The 19,736-nt window shown below is 39.1% G+C and overlaps 1 protein-coding gene across 3 annotated transcripts in view; it reads left to right on the plus strand.

The window, feature by feature from the left end:
* FLRT2 (fibronectin leucine rich transmembrane protein 2) overlaps nucleotides 1-18,261 on the plus strand; it is a 104,493-nt gene extending 86,232 nt beyond the window's left edge. For all 3 annotated transcript variants that reach the window (XM_012476895.3, XM_012476893.2, XM_012476894.3), the window contains exon 2: nucleotides 5,450-18,261. In XM_012476895.3, the coding sequence (XP_012332318.1) occupies nucleotides 5,826-7,808 (1,983 nt within the window). In that variant the 5' untranslated portion in view covers nucleotides 5,450-5,825 and the 3' untranslated portion in view covers nucleotides 7,809-18,261. The remainder of the gene's footprint in view (nucleotides 1-5,449) is intronic.
* Nucleotides 18,262-19,736: the final 1,475 nt, after the last annotated feature.

Below are 19,736 nucleotides of genomic sequence, written 5' to 3' on the forward strand. Positions count from 1 at the left end.
ACTCAAGGTTTTGAAACTGTGATCTCCTTTAAATGAAAATTTCTGCTTTTACCTAGCACCTGCCAGTAAGCCTTTCTTTATAATCTCTAGTTTCCTGGAGCGGAAGCAACATATTCAATACAGTATTCACACAAACAGGTAAAAATTTAAAAGACAAAAAATACCATTTCTCTTTCGCTATTTGAAACGTATCTTGCAAAGCAATTTTTTTTTATCACCAACGTTTAGGCTTATAAGTGAAATGCCCAGTGATTTTGAAACACGAGTTTGTTTATTATCTTCTAGAAGCACGAGTACCTCAGTGAGAAGCAGACGGAGTTGGGAGAAAATATTGTGCAGTTAACATTTTGTTCCTTCTCTTAGCTGAGCTGGGATTCATCTCTAGCTTCACTTTATAAGCAGCTTGGATCTGAATGCAGAACTTACGTTTCTTCCCTGGCATGGGTCTGGTCTCTCTGTGCTTCCGATTTTCACAGAGCCATCCTTTCCCTGCAGAGTTTTTCCTGATACTTCATGGGCTAGGGTAGACCTCTTCCGCAGGACCACAATTACCTGATGTTCTAGTGTTAGAACTCTTTACATAACCCTAATTTCCCACCTACTTATTTTTCTCCCCTCACTTAACTTCTAAGCCTCATGAGACCAAAACCCACATCAGCTCTGTATACAGCTGTATCCTCATTCTAGGGCTCCATATATACTGGTTCAATAAAGGAATGGAAAGTATGTTACATTTTCATGCTTTTTGATGTCTGTGGGAGAAGCGTTTTTAGGTTATGGTTATTAGAAATTTATCTAAATTTCCTCTAGGAAATTATGGCAATAATGCCAACTTTCTAAAGCACTTGTAAGAAGGTGTGTGTAGATTGTCGGTTCTCAACAGGAGGCAATTTTCCCACTCCAGGGGACTTGTATATGGCCACATCTGGAGACATTTTTGGATGCACACCACCACAGCCCCACAGCACAGAATTATCCGGCACAAAGTGTCAATAATGCTTAGGCTGAGAAACTGGGGTAGTTGGAAGTGCATAGATTTTTGCAGGTAAAGGCTGAATTTAGGCCAGGCGCGGTGGCTCACGCTTTAATCCCAGCACTTTGGGAGGCCGAGACGGGTGGATCATGAGGTCAAGAGATCGACACCATCCTGGTCAACATGGTGAAACCCCGTCTCTACTAAAAATACAAAAATTAGCTGGGCATGGTGGCACACACCTGTAGTCCCAGCTACTCAGGAGGCTGAGGCAGGAGAATTGCTTGAACCCAGGAGACGGAGGTTGCGGTGAGCCGAGATCGCGCCATTGCACTCCAGCCTGGTTAAGAAGAGTGAAACTCTGTCTCAAAAAAAAAAAAAGGCTGAATTTATTTTGTTCTACATGGTGGAGTTCACCTCTTTGGATATCATTAATAACAGCAATTACATAGAAAATAATCAGTATTATTATGTTCTTGCCATGTACAGACATACGCTTTTCACGAGTACTATTTTATTTAACCCTATCAACTGTGCTATGAGTTAGGAACTATTACTATCATTTTTCAGATGAGGAGACTAAAACTTGAAAAAAGAAGTTGTACTCAGGATCCTGCTGCTTCCTGGTGATAGAAGTAGGACGAGAACTCAGGGTCTATGCCTGTTGACCATTATACTTTCTCCGTAAATATGGTTCCCAGCTTAAAGTCTAAAAGGATCTCTACCTTCATTATTCAGTAGGAACCACAGCTGGAAATACAAAGAAAATTTAAATTTAAAAAATCATTATGGCCTAGGTGTTTGTAATTTTACTAGTATTTGCACTGATTGAAACAAAAATACAGTACATTCACTGATAGGTGTAAGGGGTTGCTGATACAGGAACAGAACAAATCTGCTATATGCTGTTATTTTGTGGGATTCCCAAGAAAGTTCTGAGAGTTTGTTTTCATTCAAAATTGAACTTGTCATAGTCCATCAACACATTGTGGTCTAGATGGGACTCCTCTCCTATTAAGATGTATAGACAGAGACAGTTTGCCCCATGTAATCTTATTAGGAGCTTTCTTCAGATCCACATCATCTTCTTATATAATTATAAAAGAGCCACTCATGAGTAAAATATACCTGCAAGAGAGCAAGGCCCGGGGGCGAAGGGTTGGCTAATGGGGGCCTATTCTCTCCTTGCAGAGGACACAGTTCAGGCAAGTGGAAAATTTACAATTTGGATGCATAATAATAGTTTCTAGGCCCATCGCTGTGTACTTGGTTTACTTTCAGTGTTAATGTCCTCTAGCTGTTAGCTGATGAACTCTAAGTAAACTCCATCATCCTCAAGTACTGATTTGTTTCTTAGCCCCTAATACTTGGCCTAAAAGACAAGTAAGAAGCATCTATTCTTTTTACATAGAAAGTTAGAGACCCTGGTGCTACTGTTTTTCTCCCTTAGGACATTCTCTTCAGTGGTTGCCTCTATCACACTTTGAAGATTCCAGTAGAATACTCAAAAACATATTACATCGAGACCAGCCTGATCAACATGGTGAAACCCCATCTCTACTAAAAATACAAAAATTAGCCGGGCGTGGTGGAGGGCACCTATAATCCCAGCTACTCAGGAGGCTGAGGCAGGAGAATCATTTGAACCCAGGAGGCGAAGGTTGCAGTGAGCCGAGATCACGCCACTGCACTCCAGCCTGGGCAACAGAGTGAGACTCTGTACCAAAAACAAAACAAAAACAAAAACAAAAAAAACCTATATTATATTTTATTCTTTAGTCTTACTTTCCTAGCTCTTGTGGAAGTAATTATTAATAGCACCAGTTTTTTATTCTTGAATGTTTTACAAAAGTGGGCTCCTGTGATGACAAGTAACTCTTTAAGGTCCTACTAGACATTAGTACTTGTCATTCAGATACTCGTTTTCTGTTAAGGCCAACTGACACATATAGTCATTGCGCTGCTCCACCCAGAAGATGTAATTTACATAGAAGATGTTATTTGAGACTCGTTCCCGGGGACAAAAGTGATTAGTATGCCTTATGCCTTAACTCTTCTCGAGAGTCATGTGGCATGCTCTTGCATCTATTTTAGATTTAATAAATTAAAACATGAATGATTAAATAAGATATTCATGGTGCTTCACAAATTTGAATGTGTCCACCCCAGACTCTTGCTAACAGGTGGATTCTGGGCCTGAGGTTTAGCTGTTCTACCTTCTCACCAGGTCAGGCTCATGCTGCTGGACCAAGGACCACACTTGAGTACCCAGATGTGAGGGAACATTAAGATGGTTTGAAATCTAAGCTAAGGATGGCATCAGATTGATAGCATTAAACGCATTTTTCAGACGCCACCTCAGTTATATGAATTATTTTTTAAGTTTATAGAGATGTTTCTTTTAAAGGGAATGGCTGGCTCCCTTTTCAGCAGCAAAATGTATATTAGGTCTTGTAAAAAATTAAATAATGCTTGACTTTTTTTTTTTTTCTTTTTGAGATAGGATCTTGCTCTGTCACCCAGGCTGTAGTGCAGCAACATGATCTTGGCCCACCTGTGCCTCCAAGGCTCAGGAGATTCTCCCACCTCAGCCTTCCGAGTGGCAGAGACTACAGGTTCCTCCAACCACACCTGGCTAATTTTTCTAATTTTTAGTAGAGATGGGGTTTCACTATGTTGCCCAAGCTGGTCTCCATTCCCTGGGCTCAAGCTATATACCTGTCTCGGCCTCCCAAAGTACTGGGATTGCAGGTGTACAAGCCCGGCCATGCTTGATTTTTAATAAAGCATCACATCTCTCTATTTTTACCTGAAAAAAGATCCCCACCCACACACCTTATATTTCCTAAACAATAAAAAGTGAATTTTACCATTTCTGATCATTGAAGGCATTTTTTTGGTTTCCAGTCCTTTAAATTACAGAACACGTTTGCAATATCCTTGACACTTAAATAACTTCCAGTGTTCTTTTTTTCTTTTTTAATTATATTTCTAAAGATAGCTAAGGGAGCAATTTTAAATAGTTCCTCTGTGCTTTTAAATGTAAGTTGTTTCAATCTCCGTGTATTGGTGAGAATTAAGAGACTCACAGCTTGCCATGTTCTGTCTTGTTAGCTTATTTTGTAGGGAAATCAAATCTGGCACCTTTCAATTAACTTCTTTACCTCTCTAATCTAAAAACAGATGGAATACATTCTGGAGCAAGAAGGCATGATTGCTGTCTGTGGATTGCCTTGACTTCCTCAACTGTGTCTTCTGTCATTTCAAAATTTGCTAAAAGACCTCTTATAAAAGCAGGAAAGCACAGTCGGAAGGAAGGTGGTAGTGTTGAAAAATAATTTACCCCTAGTCGTGAGCTTGGCGACTCTGCAAGGGATCACAATGGTGTATCTCATCTGGACCTAGAGGTCCCAAAGGAGGAGATAAGTGGAAATGTTTTGTGGGCTGGAGCTTGGTCATTCTCCTTGGTGGCTTGAGTGCAAGCTGTTTTGGAGGAAGATAAAGAGGAAGGGAGACAAGAAGTGGGAAAGAAAAAAGTCTCTCTGCCTTCATACATGTTTCTGTTTACTACGTTTATACTACTTTTTTAAAATAATTTTTTTCTTTGAATAATTTTTAAAAATTATGTGGTAATGTGGTTATGACATGTTAAGTAACAAACAGAAAATAAATAATGATTCCAATTTTGTTAAGTATATGTATAGAAAAAAGGGAAGTAAGTATGCAAATTGGATCAGTTACCTCTGGGTGATTATATAATGAATAATCTTTATCACCATTATACTGTATTCTTTATATTTTATTTTCTAAAATTTTCCATTAGGCATGAATAAGCTTTTGTATCAGAGTTTTAAAATACATTTTAAAGGTAAATGGCAACTTATTCTGCTACAGTTATTTAATAGCTAGTATATGAAAGTTCATATATAGTAAATGTATTTGGAAATATAATCCACTTGGAATAATTTTTCAGTAAGGATGCGTCTTTTTAAGTGACTTTATTAGTCTCCATTTTGTATTTGTAAAATAACTATGCAGGGCTTCACATTTTTCCCTTCACTTTTGCTAGCTGTCAGTCGTCACCTCCACCTTGAAACAAGACTGCGACCAGTAGGATTTGTAGATAATTGTCATTAACTGAGTGGATTCAGCAGTGTGCCTGTTACAATTAAGTGTTTGGATATGCAAATAGATAAAGATTAGATAAAAAGAGAAGGTACTGATTGGGATATAAAATTCACAATACGATTGTTGATAGTGACAGGTAACAGCATGATATTCTTTTGAAGATACTATATTATTTCCCGAATCCCTTTTCAACTAAATTACTGTTATTTGAAACGCCACTTAACGCCACCCCCTGCCTCTTAACATTTTGTCCCAATCTCATTGTTTTTGAAAGGCTCGGGGTCATACTGGCACTTCTTTCATTACTACCCTTAACTGACCATTTCTTCTTTTTTTTTCCTACTGCAGATTTCAGATTGAGCTTAACCAAGAAGTTTGTAGGCTAATCAAGCCTGGCTTGACCTGCAAAAGAAGAAGAGAGTTTCGCCTGCCCATTTGGGCTTGTGTTGACTCGGCTGATAACTTGCCATCACCCGTTGCCAGTGTGGAAAATTCTCCCTGTTGAATTTTTTTGCACATGGAGGACAGCAGCAAAGACGGCAACACAGGCTGATAAGACCAGGGACAGCAGGGAGATTATTTTACCATACGCCCTCAGGACGTTCTCTCTAGCTGGAGTTCTGGACTTCGACTGAACCCCGTCCAGTCATCTTGATTTGGCTGTTTATTTTTTTTTTCTTTTTATTTTCCCCACCACATTGTATTTTATTTCTGTACTTCAGAAATGGGCCTACAGACCACAAAGTGGCCCAGCCATGGGGCATTTTTCCTGAAGTCTTGGCTTATCATTTCCCTGGGGCTCTACTCACAGGTGTCCAAACTCCTGGCCTGCCCTAGTGTGTGCCGCTGCGACAGGAACTTTGTCTACTGTAATGAGCGAAGCTTGACCTCAGTGCCTCTTGGGATCCCGGAGGGCGTAACCGTACTCTACCTCCACAACAACCAAATTAATAATGCTGGATTTCCTGCGGAACTGCACAATGTACAGTCAGTGCACACGGTCTACCTGTACGGCAACCAACTGGACGAATTCCCCATGAACCTTCCCAAGAATGTCAGAGTTCTCCATTTGCAGGAAAACAATATTCAGACCATTTCACGGGCTGCTCTTGCCCAGCTCTTGAAGCTCGAAGAGCTGCACCTGGATGACAATTCCATATCCACGGTGGGGGTGGAAGACGGGGCCTTCCGGGAGGCTATCAGCCTCAAATTGTTGTTTTTGTCTAAGAATCACCTGAGCAGTGTACCTGTTGGGCTTCCAGTGGACTTGCAAGAGCTGAGAGTAGATGAAAATCGTATTGCTGTCATATCAGACATGGCCTTCCAGAATCTCACGAGCTTGGAGCGTCTTATTGTGGACGGGAACCTCCTGACCAACAAGGGTATCGCCGAGGGCACCTTCAGCCATCTCACCAAGCTCAAGGAATTTTCAATCGTACGTAATTCGCTGTCTCACCCTCCTCCCGATCTCCCAGGTACACATCTGATCAGGCTCTATCTGCAGGACAACCAGATAAACCACATCCCTTTGACAGCCTTCTCAAATCTCCGCAAGCTGGAACGGCTGGATATATCCAACAACCAACTGCGGATGCTGACTCAAGGGGTTTTTGATAATCTCTCCAACCTGAAACAGCTCACTGCTCGGAATAATCCTTGGTTTTGTGACTGCAGTATTAAATGGGTCACAGAATGGCTCAAATATATCCCTTCATCTCTCAATGTGCGGGGTTTCATGTGCCAGGGTCCCGAACAAGTCCGGGGAATGGCCGTCAGGGAATTAAATATGAATCTTTTGTCGTGTCCCACCACGACCCCTGGTGTGCCTCTCTTCACCCCAGCCCCAAGTACAGCTTCTCCGACCACTCAGCCTCCCACCCTCTCCATTCCAAACCCTAGCAGAAGCTACACGCCTCCAACTCCTACCACATCGAAACTTCCCACGCTTCCTGACTGGGATGGCAGAGAAAGAGTGACCCCACCTATTTCTGAACGGATCCAGCTCTCTATCCATTTTGTGAACGATACTTCCATTCAAGTCAGCTGGCTCTCTCTCTTCACCGTGATGGCATACAAACTCACCTGGGTGAAAATGGGCCACAGTTTAGTAGGGGGCATCGTTCAGGAGCGCATAGTCAGCGGTGAGAAGCAACACCTGAGCCTGGTTAATCTAGAGCCCCGGTCCACCTACCGGATTTGTTTAGTGCCACTGGATGCTTTTAATTACCGTGCAGTAGAAGACACCATTTGTTCAGAGGCCACCACCCATGCCTCCTATCTGAACAATGGCAGCAACACAGCGTCCAGCCACGAGCAGACGACATCCCACAGCATGGGCTCCCCCTTTCTGCTGGCGGGCTTGATCGGGGGCGCTGTGATATTTGTGCTCGTGGTCTTGCTCAGCGTCTTTTGCTGGCACATGCACAAAAAGGGGCGCTATACCTCCCAGAAGTGGAAATACAACCGGGGCCGGCGGAAAGATGATTATTGCGAGGCAGGCACCAAGAAGGACAACTCCATCCTGGAGATGACAGAAACCAGTTTTCAGATCGTCTCCTTAAATAACGATCAGCTCCTTAAAGGAGATTTCAGACTGCAGCCCATTTACACCCCAAATGGGGGCATTAATTACACAGACTGCCATATCCCCAACAACATGCGATACTGCAACAGCAGCGTGCCAGACCTGGAGCACTGCCATACGTGACAGCCAGAGGCCCAGCGTTATCAAGGAGGACGATTAGACTCTTGAGAACACACTCGTGTGTGCACATAAAGACACGCAGATTACATTTGATAAATGTTACACAGATGCATTTGTGCATTTGAATACTCTGTAATTTATACGGTGTACTATATAATGGGATTTAAAAAAAAGTGCTATCTTTTCTATTTCAAGTTAATTACAAACAGTTTTGTAACTCTTTGCTTTTTAAATCTTAAAAAAAAATATAGTTGCTGAAGTACTGTACAGGGTTGTAAAATGAGAACCCAATGCCAAGGCAAAAGAACGAGTGATTCTTCCTTAGGATACACATCAACCACTTTGCTGTTGAAGCTGTCAGAATAAATTCCTGGTGGTTAGATGAAAGGGCAGATTAAATGGACTCATCAGGGTAAGACGAATAATATGGGTAAAACAAGAAATGGCCCAGATATTTTCACACGATTTCTACGCCTCCGAGTCTGAAAGACAGGTAAAAAAATTCTAGCATGTAAGAATGGAGGTAGTGACCCTGACTTGACCCAGTGTGGGAAATGCTGAAAGCACCAGGAGGAAGTCAGTTCCCATGAGATAAGTTGACCCGGCCTGACAGAATCAAGAAAATTGAGATGAAATTTGAAAAAAACGTGAAAACACAGGGGTTGGCTTTCTGACTGGGAACTTAAAAATCACTCTTCGTGCTTCCCTGCCCCTATGTGATAACAGAGTTAAGAGACTTGAGTCTGATTTCAGTCATCTTCAGGGACCGGTCTGATGTTGTAGAAAGAAAACTCCCTTTAAAAGTGTTACTATTCAAATCGTATGTCAGGTTGAATCACATTCAACAGAGATATATTCTAGAATACTTTTTTAGAAGAGGCTAATAAAATAAAGGGAAGAATTATATTGAATGGAATTATTTTTGATAATGAGAATTATTTGGGTAGATTCATTGAGGCTATGTCAACATGATATTTAGACCAACAGGTGATCAATGTCTGCAAAATACAACAATGACTTATTTAAAAATTACCCTGACTGCTATTTAGACAAAAACAACTGATCAGTGGTTCCGTTACGTCAGCTGACTTTGTTAGTATCATGTTGAAATAGCTTGAAGTAATATCTTTTATCCCCTGGCAAACTCTTGTCTTCCAATCATCTCCCGTATATTTTCATAATTAGTTGTTTGTGCCACCTTTGTTTTTCTCCCTCTGCTCAGTATTTCAAGGAAAATTATGGATGCCAGTCTTGGCTGCACAAAATATCCGTATGTACTTATACAGTTTAAAATGCATACTAATTTTCACTGCTAATAATTCTGTAAGGACACATCAAAGATGGCCAAAATAATGAAGCTTTTTGAAAGCAATACCTGGTTTCCACCTTGGACTGACTTTGATCCTGTTCACTTTTGAAATTTCATTTGTTCCTTTTCCATCATGGATGTTCCTCTACTTTGAGAATTGTGGAGGGATAATCAATCTTATGTTAGCAGGACAACCCATGAAAAACAGACAAGTCAGAGAGTGAAGTCTTGTTCCCCTAATCCTCGCAGAGTAGGGCATAGAAAAGAGAGGGAGGTCCATGCTTAATTCTAGAGATTTTTGAGGCACCGTCTTCAGAAAACATGTAATTTAATCTTCTCCATCCTTAGATATAGAAGGGCTATGGATCACATACATTATCAAAAACGACTCCCTTAAGAAAAAAAGTCTTTTTAAAATCATATTTAAACATTTTGCTCTGTGCTTCTTCTTTCTTTCACCACTGGCCATTATTATAGAGCCCCATGAAGTAAATGTCACAATCATCTTCCTTGCTCTCTCTCTCTCAGCAAAATAAAACTGTGATGTGTCTTCTTTGTAAAAGTTTAGGTATAAAATGCTATGCAACTTTTTCTTTATAGTAAGAGCTTTATTCTCTTTCATAATATACCCCAACTTATATGTTTTAATCTCCCTTGTCCCTCCAAATAAGCAGAAAATACAACTGCAGCTGTGTGTCGTAGACGCGAGAATTGAAACTGTGCAGTCAGTAGAGCTGAACTTAGCTATGAATTAATTTAAATTAATTCTAAAGTGACTCTGGTTTCCATTTTAGTCTATTAGCTAGAGGGTTTTGGCTGTTGTTTTTTGTAAAGTTAGATCCACACAGGGAAGGGAAAAGAGTCTGTGAAGGTGATCAGTATAGCAGTAAGACATTGAAAATCCAGACAATGACATGGGGGTTTTGTGTACTTAGCTGGATAATTCCTTTCCACTGTCCTCTTCCCCTTGGCTGTGTAGATAAAACTGTGCATTCAAATGATGGTACTTTGACTTTTGAGGGTTTTTGTTTTTGCTATTCACAAAATAATCATTCTCATTTATTTGTATTGTATGTTTAACCCCCAGTGGGATTTTTGGCTGCTGAAACTGCTTTGGGCCAGGAAGAACAAGGATCAAGAGGTTCCTGTCATTTCTTATGGGGTTTACAGAATTATTTGAGGCTTCATTGGTACAATGGAGACAGTCATGTGGAATGCTTTAAGATGGTCTGACAGGGTCCCTTTGCTGGAGGTGTTCCTGAAGAGATTGAATCTAGTAATAGGCTTTATTTTCATCTCGTGCACAACATGACAAAGACTGCTAAGATTGAAATCTGTCTCCCATTGGTTGCAACCTCACCTGCACTAGGATAGAAAGCGCGTGATGAAATCTGTGATGTCTAATGTGTCTTATGAAAATTGCTGAACCACTGTCCCTGGGCGATTCTGCTTTGATTGGCATTTGTAGTCATGGGAATGTATTTTTGCTGATATATCTGCTCTGTGTTTGGGCCTCTCTTGCTGTCATTATGATGTATTTTGAGATGATTAGCCAAGAGTCAAGGTTGAGAGTGCAGGCCAAGACCATGGAAAAAAAGCTATGCTCACTGGCTGATAAAGAGCTTAATGCTACCTGACCAAATGAGGTGATTCAGATAGAATCTAGTCACTTTCAGAGCTTGGTAACTGTCACTGACAGAAGACATTGAAAAGGAAGAGGCAGAGTCATGATCACAAGGATATATTGACAGTTGTCTATAGCCAGGGTGGTTATTAATACCTGCTTGTTTAGGGAGGTATGTTTTGATTATAGAGAGACTCTGGGCTATCCTCCAACACTGTCAGACGCGTTAGCAGCCCACTGCATGGGACAGTCGCAGGCAGATACAAGGAATGTATCCCCTGCCTATTTTCCTTGTGTATCAAATGAAAAACATTCTCCCCTGTGAGAAATAATGCAATTTCTAATTATCTGGATGTTCATTGAAAATATATTAGACATTTTCCCTGAGGTTAAACAAAAAGTGTAATGTGACCAGTCTGATAAAAAGTATTAATGAAGTAGCTAATATTACAGCTCCACTGTCTACTAGCACCTATCATAATGGTCTTAGTCATTTTACACAAATCAGAACTTCTTTCCCCACCGGGGAGGACAACTTCTTCATGCTGTGAGCAAAGCATCCATTCTGAACACGAGGCAATATTGTAGTCTACGGGGAGTGGATGCTTCACTTGATCGGCAGATCTCGGCTGCAGAGGCCATCGCAGTTTTTGAAAAGCGAAGTGGTTAATTTCCATTGGCGTCTTTGCTTATAGCATTTTTCTCTAACCTGTAACAAGGAGACATGACATTTTAACTTTTAGAACATGAGAATAGCAGTTTTGCTCACGACTTACCATTCCAGCAGAAAACAGTTCCCCAAAGGGAAAAAGATACACAGGACAAAACAGTTCTTGATCTTGTCAAACCTTGCCTGATGCTCTTTTTGAAGTAAAATATGAATGCTAAGAAGGTATAATCTACATCTTTCTCTGTTTTCTTCAGCAGGGGCAAAAGACAGTTTCTAGCAGTGGAGAATGCTTGTCACTGTGGAGAAAGAGTTTTGTACACGTCTGATACCGTTGTTATAACAAATCAGATTTTTTTACTATGGTTTTCTTTTTCTAGCTGCATACCCACCAGAAGAGCACAAAGCAAGACCATTGCAACAGGCATTTTAAAATTAATATCAAACATGCACGTGCGTGTACGCGCGTGCACACACACACACACACACACACACACACACGGGGGCGTTTGTAAAGGTGTCCCTGGAATGTAACATTTCTAACTGTTAAAGGCAAGGTGAAGGCATCGCCAACTGAGTGTCCCTCACAGGACTAGTGTATATTCACTGAAAGTTAACCTGATGATTTGTTATTGTTTGAACCATATGCTGATTTGCTTCTGGTTTCTGTTTAGTGTGTTCTCTCTGACAAGGGCCTGGAAGATTCTGCATCACACATCCTCTGAGACCTACCATGTCGCACACTTTGTTAACGACAAACTTCACTCTACACTATACAGTACCTTGTTGATATATTCAGTAAAGTCTTATTTTAAAAGAAAACCACATTGTGTTTATCTGAGTAAGTTCATTGGGATACAGTCAATACTTGCGCTGTTAACGTGAATAAATGAGGGCTGCTTCTTGACGCAGGAGGGCAGGAATGAAGGAGGTAATAGGATTTTCATATTCTCCTATCATGAAGCTGACTTGCATTTCTAAAGTCCGTTTGATCCTTTTTGTGTGAGGAGTTTATATGCAATCCTCGGGTTCTTTTAAATTTCCCAACTAAATTGTGTGTTCCTATGAATATCTTTTAGGTATACATACATACACAGAGCATCTTATTTTATGTTGGTGAGATCTATGTTGTTTAGGATATAGATAATGCCATTGTACTTACCCAATCAGAATAGTCTTTTTCCTTATTTCATAAAAGATGCTATTGGTTTTATTTTTTAATTTTTTAAATTTTTTTAAACAGGGACTCAACATGTTGCCCAGGCTGGTCTTGAACTCCTGGACCCAAGCGATCATCCTGCCTCAGCCTCCCAAAGCGCTGGGATTACAGGCATGGGACACCATGCCCAGCCACACTATTGGTTTTAAATGTCAGTTTTCTTTAAGAATTCTCATAGTAATTTTCTTCATCAGAATTGTTTGTAGCACATCCATCCATCCTTTCAATAGGCACTCGTGGAAATGTATCTATTCATATCCTCAAGTTCAATTCTGATTAGTCTCATATGATTTTTCAGAACTCCTTTTCCTAGCCCCTCTTGGCCATTTCATTAATTATATATTTGACAGAGATTGAATCAAGAAATAAATGTATGAGATTTCAGTTAGCTAGTATTACTTGTTTGTAAAATCTCTGTTGGAACACTGACTATGAAAGACAGTGTTAACAGGTAATGCATATTACATTTGGGGGATTTTATCTAAAGTAACGTCCATGCTATTCTTGGATAGTTTTGCCAAGAATTACAGAACTTATCCTATGCAGACTAAACCATTGGTCAAAAAATACCAACATAAATTCAAAATAATTCATTAGCGCCTGCCCACTCTGTTCCAAGCACTAAGCCTAGTGACTGGCTGAGTTCAGAGGCCTCGCAGAATAATGAAATGTGTTCTTAGCCAAATCAAGCATATCTTCTCCCTCACTATGTCCCTGAAGAAACCTCTTCATCTGATATATTTACTTTTTATCTACTTTCTACAGCACTATGTTAGGGTCTTCCAGGGATTCAGAGGAAAAATGTCTGTGAGCCATTAAGGAACTCACAGATCAGGTAATAAACATGTAATGCATTCCAGTGTCTCGGAGCCCGTGTAGTCACTTCACATCATTAAATTAACAGGACATCTAAGGTGACAAAAGAGATGTTTCTACCTGTTGGTAAAGTTGACACATCTGTCATATGTTACATGTTTTTGCTTTTTAACAGATGCAGCAATGAGAGAGTAAGTATATCGATAAAGTCAGAGTTTAATTTGAACTAAATTTTCAAATTTCCACCAAGTATTTGAAAACTTAGAAATTGTATTTGGTAATTACACATGCAGCCTCTGATATTTTTTTAAGCACCACAATGGAAATCAATCTAAAAGAGTAATAATGGCACCTGACAATTACTAACAACCTATGTTTATGTAGGATCACGTGCAAACTGTGTGATACATATGTTTGGACTCTGTCTTTAAAATAACCCTGTGAGGTGCATTATTTGAATTTTTAAATTTTAAAATGTAGCTTCGAGAGAAATTAAGTGATTAGACCATAGCTACAAATCCTGTCAATGGCAGAGTTGGGAATTACCCCTTAGCGTGACTCCATGGACTCTTAATTGTTTTTCTGTCTCTTAATAAATTGAATATCCCTGAGATGGAGTAGCCTTCAGATTTTTCATGATGGAGCTATCATAACTTCTCATTGGATACATATATTATTATTTATGGCAAATCAAGGGAACATATTAGAAACTTCAAAATTTCTGACTTTCAAAGCCCTTGGTCATCCATTACTACGTTTTATAAAAATTCTGTTTGTGATTATTTGATGGCTGCACTTTTATCTGATTTGAAAGTTTCAGATGGAATCAAGTTATGTCTATACCCATAGGGTGAGCTGAAAGAACTATTAAAAGGTCTTGAGTTGAGTTATTTTTAGTAACAAATTTGTTTCCTACTTGAGATGTTGCTCTAAGTATTTTGTAGATTCTGCTGAAAAAGCACATATGTCACAATCTATTAGGGCATTAGAAAACGGGCTTCTGAATTTATGCTCTTATTTTTTTCCATAGCATAGATAAAGACTGTGCTTTAGGGGATATTATATAAGCTTTCTTTTCTTTCTTTTTTTTTTTCTTTAGGAAGACTAAAAAGGGCAATTCTGTATTTTCCTCCTATTTTTTGATAAGGTTTATTTTCATTGGCTCTACTGAAAGTTAAGGATACAAAAGCTTTTCATGGTAATACCCCAAACTATATGCCATTTTAGCACACACATACCAACTGGTGATCATATCGCTCCATTTTTTTTTTTTTTTTTTTTTTTTTTTGGTATGAAGCGTAACTAGATGGTAACCTCAATATATCCTTAGGGTAATTCTTATTATTTCAATGACATAATAAACCTCCATATTGGGTCACTCTTTTCCTAATATAAAACTATGCTGACTCAGAAAGTCTTCTAAACTCCCTAGTTAGGATAGGATAGGCCTGTGTTGGTTTAGTTTTGATTTCATTCAACAAATATGTACTGAGGCCTGGTAAATTCTGGTGCTGAATAAGAATGTTTTCCAGGGGAGTTAAATTTTGCATATCAAAAATCTTTCTTGGAAGCTGCTGGTTTTTAACACCGGCCTAGGCTATTTCTGTCTCTTTGCTTTCTTTGAGCACTCACACCGCTGTATTTAAATAATCAGCCTAGGATTCTGCTAGAAGGGTCTAGCAGAAGAAGGGTCTGCTAGAAGGGTCCAGCACTAGAAGGGTCTCTCAACTATGGTTTCTTCTCTCGGTTCTGACTCTGACTTGGTTAAGACCCTTCCTTGAGTCTTTTTCTACGTTAGCCTTTCCAATGCATTGAAGGACAAAGAGTAATCATAATCTATAAAGAATGCCTGAGTATGATACCGTAGTGCTTTCAAAACATGCATTTGTATTGCTTGCAAGACAGAATTCAAACTCTTTGTGTGACATATGTATCCTACTATACGTTGGCCCCTGACATCCCTTTCCGGTATTGCCTCCTCCTCCATTACATGCTCTAGATTAGATATATATTTGATATGAGCAAACAAAATCCTTTCAGTTTATCTTCCTGGAATCTCAAGCTCCTTCAAACCACCATATATTTGCTCAAGGTCTTTCATCCTATGACACTCTCCTTTGCCTGATGACATATTTTTCCTTTAAGATGCAAGTCAAATGCCCCTCTTCTAAAGCTGCTGGAATCACACCTGACCCCATTGTGCAGCTGATATAACTTTAAAATACTTTTATTTTTAGCACCTATGTATTGTAATTTTTTTGTGAGTCTGCTTCATGCCTATACACTGGGGCCCCTGGAGAAAGAGAACATCTTCTGTAAATTGTTGTACCTCGTCCAGTGTTGAGAGTCATGCCCAGGCCCTGGTAGGTACCCAGCTAGGGGGCAAGAGCCACACTGTCAGTCTCTTATTGCCAGATGGCTTAAAAAAAAAAAAAAAAAGAATCAGAAAGAGCTATGGAGTTCTGAATTATGCAAAATTAGCCTTGCTCAAACAACACAGTGTGCATTTTATGAGAAAAACCCAAACATGTATTTTCTTAAAAATTTCTTGGTTATCCATCAACATTTTTAAGAGAAATTTTGTTTTTCTGATTATTTGGTAGCCACACATCTGATTTGAAAGCTTTAGATGGAATCAGGATATGTCTACGTTCACAAGGTGTGCTGAGAGAACAATTATTATGACTTGAAGAACATCTTTTTTTTTTTTTTAAGATAGAGTTTCACTCTGTCACCCAGACTGGAATGCAGTGGCATAATGTCAGCAAACTGCAACCTCCATATCCCAGGTTCAAGCCTCAGCCTCCCTAGTAGCTGGGATTACAAGCGCCCACCACCATGCCCAGCTTGTGTTTTGTATTTTTAGTAGAGACAGGGTTTCCACCATGTTGACTCTGCTAGTCTCCTGACCTCAGGTGATCCTCCCCTCTCGGCATCCCAAAGTGCTGGGATAACAGGTGTGAGCCACCACACCCAGCCAAGAACATCCTTGTTATAAATTAGAGACAATCTCAAAACTGAACCAGCTTGCAGAAAAGCATACAAAGAGATATCTTTAAAAATCACCTTGCAACAAAATATCACCATCGTAAAAAGTCCACAAAGCACAAGTAGACACAGTTAAACATTTTGACAGTTTGCTAGTCAAAATGAATTCTTCACATGTGGAAAGCTGAGAGAGATTCTTTTTTTTCATTTTCATCAGCTAAATCAAAAGAGACAGTCATTATTCACTACATCATATCCCATATAAAAATATAGCAAATATCATTTAAAGGTTCACATTGTGTTATCTTGGTTATTGCCATGAGAATAAATAGTCTTTCCTAGAAATCATATGCCCATAAAGAAGAAGGGAGTGGAGAGTGGTAGTTACTAAAAAATCAGTTGGAAATCAAGGTGACTGATTTTGGAATCCTTCAGCCACTGACCTGCCAACTGGCCTTGGCAATAGCTTTCACTTTATGGTCATAAGTGCACTTTTCCTAAAATGGGGACAATGATGTCTAACTCAAATGCTGGTTGTCAAAATTAAAGTCATGTATAGCAGTTGACACAGTATCTGGCACTGCATATACATTGAATAAATGACATTAAGCACCATGTATTTTTCATGCAGATGTAATTCACAAGCACATGGTGACAAATTGCCACCTTTTTATGATGAACACCAGATTTCTCATGTATTAAGGTCAGAATTGCAGGTAGAGATGATCTATTTAAAGGTAATTAGCATACAGAATTCCTCATAACACTCAATAATTTACACAGCCATTATCAAGACAAGTCTGTCAGAAAGTGTTTCATTATTTTCTATTCTTTCTAGGGGAAAAGCTGGGGAAGATGAGGTGCAATGGGATGGATAACACACAACCATGGCAGGGCTTTTTTCTCATGGCAAGTGGGATCATTGAACAACATTCTTGAACAGAAAGAGAACAGACTTCTTTATAATGTAGCATATATTCTATCCGGTCCATAGAGTACATATAGGTGTGATTATTGCTGAAAATTAATTCCGAATAGGTGGGCATTAAAAGAGCATCAGGAATGAGCATTCAAAAGACATTGGAAATCAAAATGCTGAAAACAAAATCAAGATAAGCTTAGTGCAGTGGCCCATGCCTACAGTCACAGCACTTTGGGAGGCCAAGGTGGGAGGATCGCTTGAAGTCAGGATTTCCAGACCAGTCTGGGCAATGCAGTCAGACCCCAGATCACATCTCTTTCTAAAAAAAAAAAAAAAAAGCCAGATATGGTGGCATGTGCCTATAGTCCCAGATACTTGGGAGGCTGAAGCAGAAGGATCCCCTGAGCCCAGAAGATCAAGGTTACATTGAGCTCTGATTGTGCCACTGCACTTCAGCTTGGGCAACCAAGCAAGACCCTATCTCAAAAAAAAAAAAAAAAAGTAATACAGTTCTGATTTTCTGTTTCAGAAATCTATAATTTTAAGTAAGACACAGTTTTATTTTATTTTAGTACACCACCAAGTATGGCATCTAAATCCACACGTGGTTTTCTGAGAGTCGGGATGGTAGCAGTCAAATGTCTCTGTAATGCAGATGTTACTTTTTGCAATCTGTCATGCAGTCTGCCACCTGCCATGCAGTTACTTTTTGCAATCAACATCATTATTAACTTTGTAATCTGGTTGTTATTAAGAGGCATGCACCCTCTTCACCTGGGTTATGTTGTTTACTTTCTGTACACTTTGTGGTAGTTAATAGTCTCAAAGCAATTCACTCATTATGTCTGTATTAGCATTATTTTCCTTTCTACTTATGTCTTTTCCTTGCTCAATAAATGCAGAAGTTCAGATATTTGATGATGGAGAAAAAATACTTTCTCAGTCCTTGACTTCATAATTTAATTGGTTTCAGGACAGCTATTTGGCAAGTATCAATGGGTACTGGTATTCCTGTGGTCTACTGCCAATCTCTATTCTATTTGGACTAGTGTTTGTTTTGATTCATTGACCTCAGCTCTCCTGTTTTTAAATATTTCACATATCTGCCCTCATTAGTTGGAACACAGCTTGCTTACTAGTGTATCTGAAGTAAGATGATCCAGGAAGTGAACTGTTTTGTAATGGAAGCCACTTATATCTAATAGAGAGCAACAGTGTCTATTAAGACTGTAGCCTATTGGATGGGAAGCTCTATTATGCAAACATGATGACTCCCAAAATTGTGAGTACAATGCTGTCTACAGCTAAACTCAAATCTGGACTCATACTAACCTTGGTCCTTGGGCATGTTTATGCTTCAGTTTTCTCATCTGTACATGGATTAATAACAATATTCACCTCAACAGTAACCATACTGCACAGTGCCTAACACATATAAAGTGCTCAATAAATGTCAGCTACTTTCTGAAAATATATGAAATTAGTGTGCAAAAGTCAGGCTACATAATTCAAATCTCCTTTCTATCTTGGGTAAGACCACTTCTCTCTCTGGCTTGTTTCTTCTAGTCAAAAGCACAGGCATTCAGTTGATCTCCCAAGTTATTCTGGACCTTAAATTCTGTTTTATGCTTGTTCATTTTCTATGTAGTTTTGATTTAGCTCATTGGACTGATTTATGTTCTGTGTTCTTTTAAAATTCAGGAAGATGTGTATAGGATAGATAGAGCAAATACGTAAACACTCAGTTTCATTGACTTTAATATAAAGGCTAACATGTTTCTCATTGGTTATAATAACCTTAAGCTTGATATGTTTGGGAAGCAGCCTGCAGAATCATTAAAAGCAGGACTTACAGAATAACAAAGAACTGTGACTTTGTAACTGTGTGATATTATTTTATGTCCCCAAGCTGTCAGTTTTCTCATACACGAAATGAGGTACTAATACTTTTAAGGATTTAATGATATAACTTATGTAGTCTTCACTGCAGTGGTCGGCATATATTCAAACCCATTATGGCTGAAAGGTTACAAATGAATAGAAAGAGAAGCAAGTGAAAACAAAACTCATTAGTTCAATCATCTCTCCCTCAAAACAAGGAAATGCAAACTATATTACTAAATAGAATATTTATAAAATACCTTTATTACAGTAAAAATTATCAAAGATGGATTTTTCTACAATAAAAATTGTTTCTGAAAATATTGAATATATTTTTACTTTTTCAGGTCTTTATATAACAGCTTTTGAACCCCAATATTTGACAGAAAAGGAATATGAAAAGTATAGCTAGAAAAATATTAAATAATAAAAGAAGTTTATTTTTGATGGAATAGAACAGATTTTAACCCTGCTTTCTGCCACTTTTATCTGAACCTTGAACAAA

Source organism: Aotus nancymaae, unplaced genomic scaffold (assembly GCF_030222135.1).
Source record: "Aotus nancymaae isolate 86718 unplaced genomic scaffold, 86718_ANA_hifiasm-v0.15.2.pri h1tg000011l, whole genome shotgun sequence".
Taxonomy (NCBI): domain Eukaryota; kingdom Metazoa; phylum Chordata; class Mammalia; order Primates; family Aotidae; genus Aotus; species Aotus nancymaae.